The 19,761-nt window shown below is 47.7% G+C and overlaps 1 protein-coding gene across 3 annotated transcripts in view; it reads right to left on the bottom strand.

Annotated features, from left to right (window-relative positions):
- The window catches only part of ME3 (malic enzyme 3), a 199,020-nt gene that overhangs the window by 55,504 nt on the left and 123,755 nt on the right, over positions 1-19,761 (bottom strand). For all 3 annotated transcript variants that reach the window (XM_060018135.1, XM_060018134.1, XM_060018137.1), the window contains exon 5: positions 10,384-10,459. In XM_060018135.1, the coding sequence (XP_059874118.1) occupies positions 10,384-10,459 (76 nt within the window). The remainder of the gene's footprint in view (positions 1-10,383; positions 10,460-19,761) is intronic.

Raw genomic sequence — 19,761 nt, 5'->3', positions numbered from 1 at the left:
CTGGACGCCCACCGCCTCTGCTGCGGGATGAAACAGCTTGTCTGGGACAAGGCCAAAGGACGCTTTCAACTGCAGGTGGCGGGCCCTTCCCCCATCCCCTCCCCTTTCTGGCAGGGCTGGAGAGAAACCCCGCCGAGGTGAGATGATGGAAAGACACCTGCCTGCATTCCGAGGTTCTGTTCCTGCAGGAACAGCTGGAGGGAACCCACACCGAGTCATTCTCCCTCAAAGAAATTAAGCAGACTCTCTCAGCTGGAGCTCTGGGGCTGGGACAGGGAGGGAAGGCAGAATGAAAGGAGATAATAAAACAAGTGTTGATGCTGCTACTACAGCCCCAGGGTTTAGAGACCCATATATGTGCTCTCCGCCCTGTTCCGGGGTATAATAAATCCAATCTGCAAAAAGCAGAGCTCCTCGTGACGTCTGCTAGGGTCACTATTCCACGGGAAACCAGGAGGGTTCTCAAGGTGTACTGGGATTGTCTTTGTGTTTTGGCAAAAAATCACAGAAGGCATAGTAGGTACTAGACATAGTACTAGTTCCAGGCTTACCTACTGTGAATTAACAGATGCTGATGGAGCTGATAGTGATGACAGAAATAATCATATGATAATGATGGCTATTCATTCCCTCATTCATTCATTTAATACATCTTTATGAAACACCTGCTTTGCAAAAGACAGTGTGCCAAATCCTGGGGGAAGGAGGTTCAGTTTGCTCATCTATAAAAACAAGAATGCGTGGACCCAGCCCTCGAAAGGACTAATGGGCAAAAGAGAGGTGGAACATGTATAGTTATACTGACTCTGGGGGGAAAGTGTGAGGGCAGAGGAACAGCTCAAGGGCAGCGGAACAGCTCAAGGGCAGCAGAGACTGAGAGAAGGGCGAGGTACTTCCTGTAGGATAACCTTTCTTAGGTGAGGGGACACACGTGCCACATCTTGGACAGGTGGAGATTATCCATTAGGGGTACAGCTGGGGAGAAAGGTATTTGATGCAAAAGGAAATTAAGGTTCAGGGTAGAAGTGGGGGGAATGTAGGCTGTGTGTGTGGGTTCAGGTCCCACGAAAGGAGAGAATGGAAAGTCAGACTGCAAGGCGCCCTGAAGAACCCACCAGGGTGACAGTGAAGCTGTTTACAGGTCACCTCAACTGGCTCTCCAGCACTGGTTCCCTCCATCTCTAAGTGAGTGGAGTTTATGGGGCCACCCAGCCCTCCACTGGAACCAGCTTCGGGTCAGGACTTAGGACCAGCTCTGAGCTGTGGCTGTCCTGGTTGGCCCCAAGCGTGGTGCCGTGGGCACCGCAGAGGTCAGTTTACTCCACGCAGGTACAGTGGTGGGCTGGGCACCGGCGATAAAGAGACGAAGACCCACTCCTACTGGGGAGGGTTTATGGTCCAGCACCCATAGGCTCTGTGGAATCTTCTCTCTCCCAGGGTGAGAGCACACAGGGCTGTGCTGCCTTTCGGTAGAAGCAGGCGTAGAGACGCGTAAAGCCACACCTCCACTGCTGGAAAGGGGGCTCTGGAGAGCGCAGCGGCCCCATGAAGGTCGTGCTGTCCCCCTTAGATTGGTCTCCTGCCTCCAGGGCGAGTGTCTCCGTCCTGCATCTCACTTGCTCCTCCCCCGCCCTGGCAGGGAGGCCCGTCTGGGATAGTTATCTGTGTTTCACAGGTGAGCAAACTGAAGCTCCTGGACCTTCATGCTCTGTACATATTTGTTAAGTATCAGCCAACCGCCAGGCACTGTGCTGGATGTTTCCACATCAGTTATCTTAGAAATATCAGATGACTTACCAAGGGCACCTTGCTTGTGTATGTGGCAAGTCGAGATTCTAATCAGGCTTCAGGTACCTGGTTCAGGGCTCTTTCTACAACCCGGCTGGGCTGGGAAAAAGCACCTGTGCTCTTGGCAAAGTCCTGTCCCGCCTTGGTGCCACCCTCTCCGCAGCCTCTGACCCCCTGCTGGCAGCTTCCCCAGTGAAGCCTGTGCCTTCACGCTACACCTGAGTGCCCAAACTCTGAGCATTTCTCTATCATCTCTCCTAATCAAAGCCTCCCTATTCTGGTTCCCATTCTCTTAGATTTCTCTCTGCTGAGGGGCAGTGAGTGACACGGAGTTCAACAGAGGAAATCAGCTACGACTCCAGGGTGTTCTCCTTATAACTCTGGGGCCTTTCAAGATGGTAGCGGGGGGACTTCCCTGGCACCCTGGAGGTTAAGACTCCACGCTCCCAATGCAGGGGGCATGGGTTCGACTCCTGGCTGGGGAACTAAGATCCCGCCTGCCTCGCAGTATGGCCAAAAAAAAAGATGGTAGCGGGGCTCTGCAGGGCCACCCTCCCAGCCTGGGGATGTCCAAAGGTGCTTGACTACACGCCTGACTCCTCCGAGGGAATGTCTCACCTCCATCTGTCATCCACTCTCCATCCTGCAGTGCTAAATGGCTGGATTATTGCAACGGCTTCACAACCAGGCTCAAAGGCCTTTAGTTACTTCTAACTGTCCATAAAATAGAGTCCAAAAGGCTTATCTCTTTCATGACAGGAACCCAACATGCCTTCTGAAACTCTGCACACAATTGCCCCCTCTAGCAGAACTGGCCTCACTCCCGTCAGACACACTCTGAATTCACCAATAATCTCTAGCCTCTCAGCCTCTATATTCCTGTCACTTTCTGCTCTTTCTCCAGCAGTGCAAATCCTGCCCGTTACAACCCAATGTGATTTCTCCTGGCGCTTGCTGTATCTACCACGCACCCGGCCTGCTCAACCTTCCTGTCTGCCTGCCTGCCTTCTGCAGACATTTATTAAGTACCTACTGCTTGCCAAGCCCTGCATAGGTGCGATTTAAAAATCTGATGGTGACAGCATTTGGGGTCTTATTTAACATTTTAAAAAATGTCCATTTAATCTCACCAAATAGCCTAAAGGTTAATGGCAGGGGTTTTGGCGTCTGATAACCTGTATTCGGATCTAGGTTCCTTGATAACCCACCAATATGTAATCTTGGGTCATCAGATAACTTTTCTGAGTTTTAATTTTCCATAAAATGGGAATAATAATAATGTCTAACTCGTCAGCTTGTTGTAAAGATGAAATGAAATAATAAGTGTCTCATTTTAACCAGGCGCCTGGTGCCTTGTAAGTGATTGGCAAATGGTCACTGCTTGTATGATTATATTGATGGTTAGTATTGGGGGCAAAGATTACATAGTAGAATTTTTAATTGTTTCGTCTGGCTTTAGTTCAGCTTCACCATAGAAAGGCCATGCAACAATTATATCTGTTAAATGAGTGAATGAAAAGGAAACCAAGGGGAGACCTTGGCAGCTTTTAAGAAAGTCTGGCCATGAGAAACTCAACCGCATTCTAACCTGGACATTGTCGTTCATTCCAATGGCAAATACTGTCACCTCTAAGCAAACACTTACAGCTCACCATCTGCCAGATTGCCACTTGGATGTCCAATAGTCCTCTCCAATCCTCCAAGTCCTTTCCCAAATGAATCTGCTTTTCCCTTTCTCTCCTTCTCAACTTTCCACTTCTGCTGTCCTCCCTCACTCTGTTACCTCCTATCTCCCAGGCTCAAAACTGCCCAATCTACTTTGACTTCTTCTGTCATCAGTCAACCACAGTCAATTGGTCACCAAGTTCTGCTGATTTGACCTGCTTCCATTTTTCTCACCTGTTTCATGATCTTCATCCCTATTGCTAACCTTAGACCAGCCCATCTGCGTCTCACTTGACCACTTTAGTGGTTCCCTGATTGGTCTTTCTATTCTTGGATTCTCCCTACTCCATTGCATTTTTCCAAAGCGCACCCCGATTTGTCACGTTCTTGCTTCCAAACCTCCGATGGCTCCTGATGCCTATAAAGTAAAGCTCAGACATCCTCGACTGACATTTGAGGCCTTCCGTGGTCTACGCCCAATCTGCTCTTTGAATTTCCCCTTTATCCACTCCATCCAAACTGAAACGCTGTTAATCTTTATAAAGTGTGTGTTTTCTTGACTACACGCCATTTTACACCTCAATCCCTATACCTCCTTGATCCAAACCCTACCTTCCTTGCATGTTTCAAGGAACGATTCAAGAGGTACTTCCGTCCATGAAGCTTCCCTTCTGGAAGTTATCACTCCCAACTCTGCATTCCTATAGCATTTTCCTCTCCCACAGCACCTATCCCTTTCTTCCTTGTATTATAGTTATATATATTTCCTTGTCTTTCATAGCAACTCTTTAAGGGCAAGTAAAGGGTCTTGTCCTCTTTGATTCTTCAGCGCTTAGCCTGGGGCCTGCAATGTGATATGAACTCAGTAACCGATGGACAATGTCATAGATCCAACACAGAGAGCAAAGGCTCTTCTCCATGGGACTGAATTCAGAACTGGAGTAGATGAGCAAGTTCAGAGGGAAGATGCCGCATCCTGTTTTTCGTGACGTCAGTGGAGCTAGAGCTGTGGGTCACTGGAGAAGTCGGGGTCAAAAGGCTGAGGGCAAACTTGAGCAGCACCCTGGGGTTTTAGAGCCCAGCAATAGCTACCAGTGGACTGGCTCACAGTTTCCTTGTTAGGATGGCTTTTACAACTCATAACCCCTCTGTAGTATTTCAGATGGCGAGGAGGAGATTCAGACGACTGAGGGATGGTGAGGCCCATTCTTTCTCTGCCTGCCTAGCTTCTGACTTACTGCCACCTCCCTCAGCCTGGGTGGACCCAATGGGGCTGACCCAGGACTGATCGGAGGATCACGCCTCCTTGCTTGCTCTGGCTCTGGTTTCCCTGGACTTGGAGCTCTGGGCATGGGCTGCCCATAGCACTGTGTGTGAGGCCCTCCCCTTCCTCCTGCTGTGCCTTCCTTCCCGCTTATCTTTCCCTTTCCTCCTCCTTTTTTCTCTCTCCACAACATAAATAATGCACAGTCCGTGGTCTCAAATCTTGGTTCCATCCCTCATGAGCAAAGCTGAGCTAACCTCTCAGCTTCTTTGTCTATATAATGGGGATGAGAACAACCCCTGCCTCTTGGAGGGTCACTGGGAGAAGTCAGTGAGTTAGTCTGTGTGGAGCACTTAGCAGAATGCTGGTGAGGTGTGCCTCTGGTGTGCCGCCCAGATACCCCTTTTAGGAACGAAGGGGTTGTTCCCCCAGTGGTACCCTCAGCTATGAGCCTATTCTGAGACCTTCCTCAACTGAAGAGAGCCACCTTGACCAAAGTCACACCCCGTTCCCAGGGCAGCAGCCCACAACCAAGGAATGATGGATGCAGGGCTACCAAGGCCCAGATCCCTTGGCCCAGCTCAGGATGACTCTGAAGGACCATCCCCGCTCATGAGCCTCCTAGCGCGCCCAGCTGGGTCTTCCGATGGCTCCCACGTAGCCCAACCTCTCTCCCTTTTCCCTGTCCTGCTTCCTTTCCTCCTAGAGGTGTTGATCCCAAGAGCACTGCCTGATATGCCAATCTCCATCTCAGAGAATGTCTCCCAGGAAATCCAACTGCCGACCCCGACTGGGGTTTAACCTATAGTGGGCGTGTGCGTGACAGGCAGGCACTTAGCACTAACGTCTGGTCCAAGTTTAAAGGCCCAAGTGGCTGGTGCCCAGAGGCAGGGGATGCTCCTTTGGCTCCCGTACTCGGCCACCTCCCAGCAACTCCTTCCCAAAGCTGCTGGGACTGGGATGAAGGAGAGATTTAGGACCTTGGGAAAGCTCTTGGGGAGGAGGGCTTTTCTGAGCTGACCATTCCTCCTGGCTCCGGGAAATGGTCTCTGTGGGAAAGAGTCAGAAAAGCAGTTCTCACTCCCCTTTGTGATTTATGCTGGAAAACTCTGTGTGGGCCAGGCTGGCCCGTCCTCCCTGAGCAAGAGGGGCCCACAAAACTGCATGGTCCCCAAGACTAAGCTTTGGCCTCACTTCCCTCACAGCCTACTCCTATTACATCTCAGTCTGCAGTTCCGCTTTCTGGCTGGGAAGCCACAGAAACTCAGCTTTTATCTTCTGAGTTGTTTCAGAAGCTTCTCTGAACCACCCCTCCCCTCCAGCCAACAACATCAAGGTCCAGAGATACCTGTGCCTTGCAAAACTCTGCCTGCCTGCCCTATTCAGAAGCTGGGGAAGCGATGGCTCAGCAGCAGGGCTCTGGGTGGCATCATCAGTTACTTGTGGACGACTGTGGGTACCGCTTAACACCAGCTTGCTCATCTGAGAAAAGTCACGCCCCTACCCTACCGCTTCTCCAAGACCCACCTGGGGGGTTTCAGAAGCACTCCTTACCCCACTCTGGTCACAGTGTGAAAATCAAGTGAAATACTGAAGGGGAGTCTCCATTAGCACCAGAGTACCATGAAAGGGTTAATGAGCAGAGATTCCCTACGTAGGGAAGGAGTTCTTCATCTCCTCTTTTAAAGGTAACTGGAGAAAACACACCAATAAACAAGAAAAACTGTGGCTTAGAACATGCTGAACCTTTGAAAGGGCAGCCCTGGAGTGAGAGAGAAGGACCGTCCTGACAAAGGCCGGTGATGGGGCAGGGTAGAGACTAGGGGCAACCTGATCAGTCCTATTTGACTTGTACACATGCCAAACTATGCGCCCCATATTCAGAGCTCCCAGTTTTTCTAGAGAAGTCAGAAATCCAGGGTTTAAAAAAATTTGTTTTTTCAAATGAAGTCTCTTAATTTTAAAATGTTGTCCACGAATTCAAATTTTTCAAAAGTCACTTTATTTTTTTATTCAACAAACTTTTATTTATTATCTTTTGTATATCAGTCGCTATGCTAAATAGGTTCTGTTGATCCAAAGATGAATAAAAGAAAGTACTTCCCCTCTAAGACAATTTAAGAAAACACCCCCCACAAACACCCAGGGAATTTAACAAAAAATACTTCTACCAATTATATGACTCTCAATGTTTTTAAAAATTGTATTTGCAGATAAGATGATCAAATTTTAAATGGGACAACTGCTCTCACTTGAGCTATAGTATATAAAATTAATATAATAACATTAAAAAGTAATACTAAAATCATTAAGGTGAGTTTTTTCAAAGAATTCCTTTTCAACTGCTAAAATTTGTTTCATTTTTTAAAAATTGACTTTATTGCTAATAAGACCAGCCAATGTGCCAGAAGGAATCTAAACAGGATGCCAGTACATACTGTTCACAACACAGATCCAGAAGTAAAAACTCTTGGCCTTTTTTGGGTCCAGGTCTCCTTAGACATTTTTCCCGCCAGCTTTGCTTTGACCCCAGCCACTGTGAGAAGAGGATATAAAACACGGTGGGTTCCAGAATGTTCTGTGCCTGGAAGATCTCCATTCAGAATTTTTGGCCAAATGTCCCATTAATTCCCCTTTGACTAAGGCACTTTGGGGTCAGATGAACTTGGGGTCTATGAAGATCATAGAAAAGGGACTGGGTCTAGAGTTCACACCGAGGCTACATGTTTCTGAAATTTGGGGTGAAGCCAGACTCTGCTGTAGGGATTTAGGAGGGAGTTAGCTCAGGGAAGCCTTTCCCTAATGAAAGAATTTGTTTTTCAAAAGTCACTTTAAATCAAACATCTCTAGGGACCAAACTGACTGGCTGCCCTTTTGTGGTCTGTGGTTCCCTGGTAAGGGGACCCCCTCCTCGGCCACCCTTGGGCGTCTGCAGCCTCTTCCCTGCACTGCTGTGTGTGCTACCGCCGCCTCGTCCACCTCCAGCAATGACAGTGTCCATTCAAGTGCCCTTCAGTGTTGTACAGACTTTATCATAGTTAATCCTCACAATTTCCTGTGGTGAGATCAGAGAGGTTATCCGCACACACAGCAGGTAAATGGAAGATTCAAGACCAGAACTCAGGTCTGCCTGGTTGCAAAGCCAGAGCTGACTGTTCTACATAGTTTCTGAGACTGACCTCTGGCCTCCTCCAAAGTGAAACAGGAGTATAGGGTGGAGGGGGAGAGGTGGCCCCAGGCATTCACCTGTCCACTCTGGGGTACTGCAGGGTGAGTGGCCAACAAGTCACCCTGTTTGTTCCTCATCCTCGGGCTCCTGTCTTCGGCAGCACAGACAGTCTACTGTCATTGTTTCCAGGTCGGTCTCTCTAACTAGCCTGCAAGCTCCTTGAGGTTGGGCCTGTGCACCTTCTTTATCCCTGAGCCCCCCAGAGAACTCCTATAGAACAGATGTTACTAAATGGCTGTTGAATGCAACTGAATTAGATGCACTGGCCCAGATATCTACTCATGAAACTTATGCTTTTCCTGGAGGCTCTGGCTACTTCTCCTTGTTTGAGGCCTGCCGAGTTCCACCTCTCCCAGGGTGACCCCAAAGCCCTCATTTCCCTTTCTCTAAAATCACAACAGGTGCATCTCCATCTCTCTGGAGACACTTAGAACTTAGAAGGTTCTCAGAATATGTTGGTTGAAGCCCATGGATACTTAGCGGCCAAGGTTCTATTTTGAATTCATATCTTGATTCCCCAGTCAGAGTGAAGCAACGTGGGGTCGGGGTCTACACTCCTCAAAGCAGAGTCCTGGGTGCAGTTTTGTAAAGTTACGCCCTGACAAGAGGAGTGATGGGGACCTGAAATCCAGCCCATGAGCCCCTCACCAAGGCCCTGTGCCAGCCTGGAGGAAGCAGTGCTTTTCTCTTACTGGTTAAAAGGGGGTGTCTTTTCATCTTATTTTTTAATTCCTCATAGCTTGCACAGAGGCACCATAGATGTTAGTGCAGACCCCATCTCCCTGCTCCTGGCACAGGGCCTGATAACCTGGAAGATGTTCATTGTGTCCACCTACTGGGTTCATTCAACTCAGCAAGCATCTACTGAGTGCCTACTGCGGACAAGTTTCACCATGGCTGAACCGTCCAGGAAGGAGGAAAGATTAGTCTGGAGGACCTCAGAGCATGGGAAGGCTGGAGTTAACTTCCCATCGAGTGAGCTGGTTTCCCGTAATGTGCTCAAGATTTTATTATAGATTCATCCTAGACACACCTTGGAAACTTGCTTCTTCTGGGACTGGGACCAAAACTTGCAGGGCCAAGGCTTGCATGTAACCAGAGTCTAAGCAGATAGGCAGGAAAGAAGAGCACAGGGCACATCACACCCAGACAGAGATGTACGAATTGAGCTCTTCACTGAGGCCAGGACTGGAGTCCAAGGGCCTCAGCTGTGGCTCAGGCCTGGCTGCCGAGAGCCAAGGTCTTGCCCTACTGGCTCTGGTTCTGAATGTCGCCACACCCCCGAGAGGGACAGAAGCGGGTGGGACACAAGGAGAGGTTGGTAGAGAGAAGTTGTACTCAATGCCTGGTGGATAGAGGTGGCCCAGGGAACTGGCAGGGACAGAGGGAGGGAGGGCCTGAGAGCAAACAATCTCAGCCTTCCAGCATTGCCCCGAGAGGTACATAGACTGGGCTTGGTCAGGTCCAACCATTCCCCCGCTCGAGTGCCAGAAATGCCCTCACCAAGCAGCCAGAAGATGTTCTGTAATTTTGCTTCACCCGTTTGTTTGCAGAAGTGACAATGATCTTAGAATCCAGAGTCCCTGAAACTCTTCCATAGAAGTCCCCATGACAGGAGGAGATCTGGGGACACAGCCAGAGGCTAACACGTTTCTACAAAGCTTCACCAATTTTGCATTCTATATTATATCCTGTTTGTTACATATAAAAAAGTTTCCTTAAATGTTTCAAGTAAAATTGATGCTCCAGGAAACAGTGCCAGGTTCATTTCTGCCACTCTGCATATGCGTCCCTTCCCCCCCGCCCAACACATACACTGCAGTGTACGGCCAGGTGTGAAGACATCGCTCATCATAAACCTTTTCTCCTGGTGCAGAATGTCCCTGCCCTCTATCTTAGTCCCTCCAACGCCAGACCGTCCAAACTCTACCCCTCAACTCAAGGCCTTGCTCCAATGTCACCTCTTCCACTAAGTCTTCCCAGATCCCCTTCAGGCTAAAAGTAATCTCGGCCTCCTTGAACACCCCCAGCTCTTCAGTGTGCCTTGTTTATCTCTGATCAGCTTCCACCTGTTAATCTTTTGTGTCTCTGTCTTATTTTCCTCATGAAAAGTCAGCCACTTGAGAAGAGGGTCTATGTTGGATTTTTCCCTGAATCCACCATGGAAACTGGCAGTGTGTGTATTCAGCAGGTACTCAATACATGCACTACTACTACTACTACTACTAGACATTTTCACATGGATGCCTGGTTAATACAAGCCTTTACTCCGTGGTGCATTTGTGCTCGGCTGTAACTGGTCTATGGTCTGGGCCTGGGGAAGGGATGCAGTGTCTTGCCTTCAGTGATGTAATGGACCATTTCATAGCTGAGAATGACTCTAGTCCAGGCTGAAAGGAGCAACAATAGAGCAATATCAAAGAAAACAGGGCCATACCTTAATATTATCTTCTGGCCAAGAGTTCAGCATTGTTGCAAGATGGCCCTTGTCATGAATGGTGATAAACAGCCCACTGGGAAAAGAAAAACACATACACACAGAGAAACCAGTCAGACTAGGAACAGAGCAAAGACTACAAGTACTGTGTATCATTGCATCAGTTAATTTTAGCCATAGACCTGGGCAAAAGGGGTCCCTGCCCAAAGCCCCAGCAATGTTAGAGAGCCCTGCTCTGGTTTTCCTCCAACTCTTCCCCTCCAGAGGGCAAGGAGGTCCATGGGGCCGAGGGATGTACCTACCCGGAGCCTGTGTTCACAGAGCCCGTACCTTCCTTCCCCTCTCTAGATCAGGCACACAGGACCCCAGAATTCTCTGATTGAGTGGTCTCAAGGCTGCTTTTAGGGACTCTGTGAGCTTTTTCTCTGGGTCCCTCCTTCCAAGTACAGACTACACTGCAGTGGGTGGATCCCTAAGCCTGGGGCTATGACTGGTACTTGGACGTGTGGGTTGTGATGTCCAGACACTCATACACATGGCCTCTTGCAGTGGGGGATGGAGCTGGGGATAGGAAGAGGGGGGCACTGCCAGCCTTGAGCCAGTTGTAGAGTCTGAGAATTCTAAATTCAAACTTGGCCTTCCAGACCATCATGAAGGTATATTTGTAAGGGCAGGAGGATGAGACATATCTTACTCAACAGTTTATTAGCAGTTAACAGTTATGAACAGTTACTGAATTTTGTGACCCATTACTTAAGTCATGCCCTCGTCAATACTGTAAACACCCATGGCCCCGCTCTTTGGTCTCACCAGGCTTGTAAAACTCTCACCCCTTGAGGAAACCCACTTTCTGCTCCCTGTGCATCTCCACCCAGGCAGCCGAAGGCAGATGGAAACAATCCTACTACAGGGCAGACTGATCAGTGCCCCCATCCACTCATCCCTGTCAGCCCACATAGACTCTCAGTACTGACCAGCCTCTGTGCCCACAGAGTTTCTCTGGTCAAAATTCACTCTTTGCAAAGACTGTTTCAAAATCCTCTGTTCTCAAACCTCCAACTGCCTCACCCTTCCCCCCGCACTGCCCTAGTGACCTTGTCTCTGATATCACAGGAAGCATCTCTGTCAGTTTCCCACCAGTGAATCTACAAACTTCTGCATCCACAGCCAACCTCTTCATTCCTCTTGTTCCAGTGAAAATTACAGAGCCTCACACCGTTGATTATCCCTCCTCTCGCTCTCTGTCTCTCTCAACCTCTCACTCTACTAGATTTTCCATTAGCTCTAAAATATGCCCAAGTCCATCATCTTAAAAGCTTCCGGCTTCTGGTAGTGACAGAGTCACTTGGACAGAATAACATTTCTGCAGATAACAATGATGAGATGGTTAACCGTTAAACAATTTATTGTTATTGTTACGTTACAAAATTATTTTAAATTAAGGCAATGAAAGTTGGCCAAAAACAGGCAGACACTGGACGGGAATCTACCTTCGAAAGGAGGAATTAGATCCTTTGAGATCTGCAAATTTGCAGCTTTTTCCTGAGAGCGGTCTAATCTGCAAGCAACTTGGGGCAGCAGAAAGCCAAAGTCTTACTAGCTTGAGGTGTCAGAGAAGTGAGCTGGAGCTGGAAGAGCAGTCAGGAAGTGAAGGGGAAAGTTCTGGAAGGGAAGGAGATGCAGAGAGGATGAACTTCCAAGTCTGTGTGTAAAACCTGCCCAAATCACTGTCTGACCACTCAAGTATGCATACCCAAGGGCCTGGCAAAAAAAAAAAGAAAGAAAAAAAAAGCTGCAGCTGAATGCTGAAAGAACCCAGCAGAGATTTCCATTGCTGCAGACCCGTAGGGACAGAGTTTGGAATTTGAGTCTGGCCAAGTTAAGTCCTTCCTAGAACAAAACTTACTCTTCTGAGGAACAAAACAATCTAGAGTTCACAGAATGTAGGGTACAGAGAGGTTCATTATAATAGTCTGCTTACTTTATACATGTCAGACATTTTCCATGATAAAAAGTGTAAACAAAACAAGAAAAATACCACCAAAGCCCAAACTACTCTTGACTTTCACGCTCCTTGTCGAGACTGTTCTCTCTCTCTCCTTCCTTCCATAGCCAAATTTCTTGAGAGTATTGTCTACACTGGCCACCTCCATTTTTTCATCTTCCCCTGAAACATGTCTTTCTTAATATCATGCTGCCAACACTGCTCTTGCCAAGGCCACCGATGACGTCCATGTCCCTAAATGGCAGCAGCTTTCTAGTCCCCATGTCCTTTGGCTTCTCAGCAGCATCTGACACTTTAAACCACTCCCCACCCAACCTCTGGCTTCTGCGACTCCACTCTCTTTTTTTGTTTGTTTTTTTTGGGTTTTTTTGCGGTACGCGGGCCTCTCATTGCTGTGGCCTCTCTCCCTGCGGAGCACAGGCTCCGGACGCGCAGGCCCAGCGGCCATGCCCCACAGGCCCAGCCGCTCCACGGCATATGGGATCTTCCCAGACCGGGGCATGAACCCGTGTCCCCTGCATCGGCAGGCGGACCCTCAACCACTGCGCCACCAGGGAAGCCCATGCGACTCCACTCTCTGTGAGTCTTCTTCTGCCTCTCAGGCCGTTTCTTCTTAGTCCCTTCTGCTGGCTCATCCCCCTATCAGGTGTTACAGTTCCTCAAAAACTTGCACTACCCCATTCTCCTCCTTACTCTTATTCTTTCTCTATATAATCTCATCGGTGCCCAAGGCTTTTGGCCAGTGACTCTCAAATATCTGTAGACCAGAGATTCTCACCTGGGGCACTGTTGACATTTTGGGTTGGATAACCCTTTGCTGCAAGGGGGTGAGGATGTCCTGGGTGCTGCAGAATGTTTGGCAGCATCCTGGTCCCTACCCACTAGATGCCGGTTGCACCCCACGCCCTGTTGTGACAACCAAAAATGTCTCCAGACGTTGGTAAATGTCTCCTGGGGAGCAAATGTGACCTGGCTTTAGAGCCATGGTTCTAGATCCTTATATTTAACTGCTTGCTTGACATCTCCACTTGTGTGTCTCAAAGGCACCTCAAACTTAACCTGTCCAGAACCAAATTTACGATCTAAACTTGCATCACTATGACTCAAAGACAAGACAAAACGAAAATCCAAGACAGACCTGATTCTTTTCTCTTGCTCCCTTTCTCAGTGACTATTACCCCCATACATCTAGTTTAACAACCTCAGACCCCTGGAAGCATCCTTGACACTGTCCTCTCCCCTTTTATACAACCCCTTGCCAAGTCCTTCCTTTCTCCTCTGTAATTAGCTCCTGGTTCATACACTTTATTTCATCCACGACACCACCTACCTCATCCAGGCTCCCAATAGCTCTTCCTTAAAGCACCAAAATAACTTTGTAACATCCTCTCTTGTCTCTATCTAATCTATTTTCTACACAGTAGAAAGAGTGATGTTCTTGAAATCAAAGCCTTACCGTGTGATTTTTTTTGGCCGTGGCTTGTGGGATCTTAGTTCCCTGACCAGGGATTGAACCCGCGCTACAGCAGTGAAAGTGCTGAGTCGCAACCACTGGACCACCAGGGAACTCCAAAACCTTACTGTGTTATCCCTTGTGATAAATATCCTTCATGTCTTTCCATGGTTCTTGGAATGAAGACCCAAGTCCTTAGCATGGTCTACCGGCAAAGCCCAGTGTGGCCTGGCATTTGTCAACCTCTTCATCCTTATTTCATTCTCCAGTCATCGGCTGCACTGGCCTTCCTCTTTCCATTCCTCCATGTGCCATGATTTTCTTACTCTAGGGCAAGTTCACATATAGTTCCCTCTGCCTGGTACCCCCTGCCTCTCTTTACTCTATGTTGAGTTAATTTCTACTTATTCTTCTGATGACTTCCAAGTCAAAGCTGGGGCTCCTTGTTATATATTCTCAAAGTACCCCATACCTACATACACAAACCTATTACAGTTATTTGTGTGGCTATTTGGTTAATATCTTTCCCCCGTTAGTCTGTAAGCTTCATCAGGGCAAGGTGAACATTTATTCTGTTGTTGTTGACCACTGTATGCCCAGACACAGTCCATAATGGACGCTCATACACAATTTCTGAATAAGTGGAGAAGTGAGTAAGTGAACTATGAGGATGGTTGAAGGTTGAGGGATGAAGATGAAAGGCGCTGAATAAAGTTGGAGTGAAGGAACCTTTAATGTGTGTTATGCCGTATCATGCTCAAGGGATCAGTGTGCTGAGCTGGGTGGTGCTGGGCTGTGCTTGTGGCTTAGCGTGGGGAAATGCACGTAGGAAGGCAGTGGACAGGCCAGTGGGGAGGAAAACCCCAGAGCCTAAGACTTGGGAGTGGCAGGGCTCTTTCCAGCATGTTGATTGGGGGCGATGTGGGTCTTTGAATTAACTTATTCATTAGGCTTGAGAAAAAGTTCCAGGGGTTTGTTGTGCCATTCTGAAAGGATCACGGGGCACTCAGTTGTATCGATCAAGACAAAACCAAGTATCGGATTGGCTTTTGGGAACTTGTCGCTAAGGATCATCTCCAGGCAGTTTGAGTTTGGAAAAATCACACTGTGTTGATAATAATGAACTCCAAGGACTGAAGTTCAGGATGCTTCAAGCCATCCTGAAGTTTAAATGGTGGTACCTGTCTTGGTGTCGGCAGAAGGGTAAGTGGGCCGAGGTGAGCCTATACATCTGGACACTTTCAAGGAACCACCCCCTGTACCTCCAAACCAGCTGCTGCTCTGAGGTGTGGCCTGAGGAGGTCTTGTTAGGGCTGTGACTCTTCACCAGCTTCTATTTTTCCACAGCTGCAGCTCTCATATTCATAAGCAGCTTCCCCTCAGGTCATCCAGAGCTAGTCACATGGAACAACAATGCTAACAAAGAGGCCAGTTCTTTCCAGATGGAAAAACCAGGTCTCAGCCCAAGGCTCACTGATGACTCATCTTGTGACCTTGGGGAAGTCATTTACCCACATTAATTAATCCCAATGACGCACTCCTGGCCTTTAGCAGCTCTTGACCCTGACCTGTTTTGGAAATGTACCTCTGCCAAACAACTCCTGTTCTCAACTTTGCCTTTACCAGATAGAGGCTTAGTAATGATATTCAGCAAAAAGCTCACATGTTAAGGGGTAAGACACAGGCACCATTTTAGACCTTAGTAAAGCTCTGATGCAGTTAATTCTAAACACAGGAAAAGTGTGATTGTGGACATAATCTGGTACATTAAAATAGGCTCTCTTTGTTGAAGATAAGAAGAGGGCAGAGCGACACTTCAAAGGAATATTTTTACAGTTAAATTTGAGCTATTAAAATTTCAAAAGACTCCTTTCTTTTTTGCATATATAATTTTATTCTAGGAAGAGATCACACTGCAAAAATAAAACCTTCTGAAATGTATTAACAGCTTTTAATCACTTCTCAAAGTGCACTTCCATCTATCACATAACTTGCAGCTACAAATCATCCCAATCCTGGATGAGGATTCTGAGATATCTAGTCCAAAGACCTCACTTTATAAACGAGGGCACTGAAGTCCAGAGAGGTGAAGTGACTTGTTTGAGGTCACACAGCTCATAAGCACCAGAACCTGCTTGAACCAAGGTCCTGAGTCCAGGGCTCTCTCTACTGACCCAGATTGCCTGTTCTCTCCATGGATCTAGTTCCCAACAGACAGCTAGGGATATGGACTGAAATGTACCAGAGATGCACACTGGGGCCACTAATGAAATATTTTTCTCTGATGCATGTTGGTGAGGAAGTAAAATGTGCAAAGTGAGGGATTATGATGATAAACAAATGGACTGCAGGTTCCAGTACGATCCTAGGGGGTTGCTTGCCAAATTTCCTGGTGGAACTGTATCTAGACCAGCTCAAGAAGAAGATACTTCCAGGGGAGAAAACTTCTTAGATGTCCTCAGCAATCTACTTTCAGGTTAAACCACTTCCACTCGAAGAGTGGGGCACTATTTTCTCCAGCAATACATGGTGATGGGGCTGGTTCTTACCTCTGCTGCCATGGTTGGTTCTTATCTCACTTTCTCATTTCTCAAGTGAGAAATGCAGACACTCATTCCTCTGCATTCCTTCTTAGCGGCTTCAGGAAGAATATCTAGGTGCCATGGGAGGCACAGCTACCCACACCTGCTTAGTCTCACCAGAGACCTCAGGCCCACAGGAGTCCCTGAGGCTGGCGTGGGGATTTTCAGGGACTACTTCCAATAAAACAGATCACTGAAAGTGACTCAAGTGAAGTTTTAGAGGAGTGGCAGAGGGAAGGTAGCATAGACTGGGGGTTAAATGTACGTGCTTTGCAGCCACAGCGCTGGGTTCAAATCCTGCCTTAGCTCCTCGCTAGCTGTGTGGCTGTGGACAGGTTACCCCTTCCTCAAGCTTCAGTTCCTCATCTGTAAAATGGAGAACTTGACACCAGTTGCTTCATGCCTTCACTATAAGGATCAACTAAGACAATGCATATTTAAAGAGTTCACCGTAGTGCCTGCTGGCATGTAGTTAGTGCCCAACAAATGGCAGCTCCTAGCGTTGCTGAGTTAGTGCAGTTCATGGTTAGGAGTGCAGGCCCGGCAGTCAGACCGCCTGGGTCCAAATGCTAGCAAAATGTCCAGTGAGGAACGTGGCTTATAGTAAGTGCTCAGTAAACACTAGTAGCTAATCATTAATTTGTATTTTATACCAAGACTTATACCAAGTTAATGTGCACGTTTGCCAGGAACTAGGATTTACAGTTATATGTGCTTTTGGTGAAACAGGAAGGCAGTCAAAGTTTGGTAGAAAATCTTGCAGTATGAAGGTCACTGAGTGAGGGCAAAATAGAGTTCTTTGGTGATGCACAGTTGGAATTAGCAGTTTTCCACATTCCCTGCAAGAGCTAGCATTCAATAGAGTGAGATCAAGGGCAGCCTGAAAGGGAATACAAGCCACAAAAGGGCAATATTCACTCACTCACTCACTCACTCATCCATCCATCCATCCATCCATCTATCCATTGGGCTTTTGAATATTTCAGGAACCCTGTTTGTGCCTTTATGCACACTATCTTAATTCCCATGCAACACTCTCAGACAGGCATCATCCCCATTCTATAGATGAGATTAAGACGGAAGGGGTGTGAAGGTAGAGGTGAGGTTTAAACACACGTCTCTCGGAGCATGGAAATGTGGCTCCTTTAGGTGTGGGATTTGGGACAAGTCTCTTCAATTCTCGGTGTCTTAGCTTTCTCTTCAGTAAAATGGGCACAATGGCTTCTCCATTACGGAGTGGCTGTGAGGATGAAGCAAGGCAAGTTCACACACACTCTGCACACTGTAAAGCCCTGGAGACACGTGACTCTTCATATCTATCTGACCTTGACCAATATGGTAAGTCTGAGAGGGGGTGTTAAGGGTACCAGTCTCTCTGGTTTCCTGACGGCCCTTTCTGGGTGACTGGGGTAGTAATTAGGGTGCCGAGGAGCTCTCTGTATTCCACAGTTGGGTCTGTTTTAATCTTTTCTCCATGAGAAGGAGTCAGGCCCTTCCCCCCACCCCCAAAATGAAAGCTGCTCTGTGAGACATTGGCTCTAACAGCTGGTGTCATGTTCTACCACCCCGTCCTGAGGCACAAAAGGAAGCAGGAAGGTGGGAAGCTCCAGGAAGTGCTGGGCCTGGCTTCGCACTGACGTGGAAGCGTTTCCAGCTTCTGACTGAATTATAGGCTGCCCCGGGGATCCCGAGGCACTGAGCATCCTGCAGTGAGCTAACATAACCTGAGCATTCATCCCGGCTAACGACTCCTCTGAGTAATTAGAACGGAACGCCCTTGGCGCTCCTGGTGCTGTGAAGATGGGCCTCTGGGTGAGAGGCTGTCGTGGGAATCTCTCATTGTTAATAGCCGTTAACTGGAACAGGAAAAAACAAAACACAAAAAAACAGAAATAACTGTAGCTACTGATACCTTCCCCCAAGTTTTTCCTGTTTACTTCAGGGAGGCAATTTTGGAACTTGAGGGAAGAAAAAATATATATAGTCAATATGATAGGCTGCCAACCTATGGAATCAGGGCTTAAATGAATGTATTCCCTGCTTCACAGAACATTCCTGAAAAGTTGTGAGTTACTAAAATATACCTAAAATAATACCATATGTGTACTCGGGAGGTTGCTGTTTAAAGGGAAGCTGCAGAAACTTGTTCAGGAGCATAAATCACTGTCCCCTGATTTATGGCTTTCACAAATTTGAACTTTCCTATTTTGGTTTCTAGAAACAGAACCCAGGTTCCTTCTCAGCTGATGCTTGGACATCAGGGCCTGAGAAGGAGGGACCAGAGAAGGGGGCAGCCCCCTCTCACATGGAGTTTTGGGGTAAATGTGTGGCCAGGAAAGGGAATGGATTCATGCTTAACAAAAACTAAACACCTACTTTATTCTTTCACACACGTAACTCATTTGGCCTAAAAGACATATTTTTACAGGCTGTTCATCCTGCAACAGGGCTGACCTGACACATCGGGCTGGAAGCGTTTAAAAGCCAGTATGTGATTCACCATCTTCTCTTTTTCTTTTGCCGCCGCCATCTGTACTGTTCCAGACGAGGCTACCTCAGGACCTGGCTCTGGAGTGAGGAAGACGCTGAGCACAGCCCCCAGCTGACCCACAGGACATGAGGCAGAAGCACAGAATAAGCTTTAAGGTATGTTTCTTCCATAGCATCATGTAGCATGGTAACCTCTGTTCCACAAAACCTTTCAGAGATGCCCATTATGTTAAACGAGACACTGGCACTCTGGTTAAAGCAGAGGTGAGAGTCTTCCTTCTTGGAAGCTCTTCTCACGACGCTTCATCTCAGTAGTCACTGTTCCTACAACAGCCCTCAGGCAATGACAGCAGAGGAAAAGAATTCCTGATGGGAGACGGTGCTATAGCACTGCGGGTTAGCGACTGTTACTTAGAAAAGTATATCTTTAATGCATAGGTCCTCCTACTAGACTATATGTCCTAGGAGGGCAGGACGACATCTGTCTTGTTCACTGTTGTAACCCTGGGGCCCAGCATAGCCCCAAGCACACAACAGGTGCTCTAGAAGCAACACACGTGTTGGGTATGCTCAGTGGTGCAGAACGTGGGTGCTGAACTGAGACACAGCTGAGCCTTTATGTTTTCAGTTATAAACTGGGCATATAACACCTACGTCAACGTGCTTCTGTGAGGATTCAAAGAAATAATAGATCATGTACCTGGCATAGTGCTTGGCGTGTGGTAAATGCTCTGTAAGTGGTAGCAGATATTGGTTACTTATGCTACAGAGCAGTAACATCTCCAAATATTTTCTGGGTGACAGAAAATTCCAAGCCAAGAAAATGAAACAACTCTGAATTGAATTGT

The sequence above is a fragment of the Delphinus delphis genome, chromosome 8 (assembly GCF_949987515.2).
Source record: "Delphinus delphis chromosome 8, mDelDel1.2, whole genome shotgun sequence".
Lineage (NCBI taxonomy): Eukaryota > Metazoa > Chordata > Mammalia > Artiodactyla > Delphinidae > Delphinus > Delphinus delphis.
Note: the sequence above shows the minus strand (reverse complement) of the source record. Positions and strands in the feature narration are given on the sequence as shown.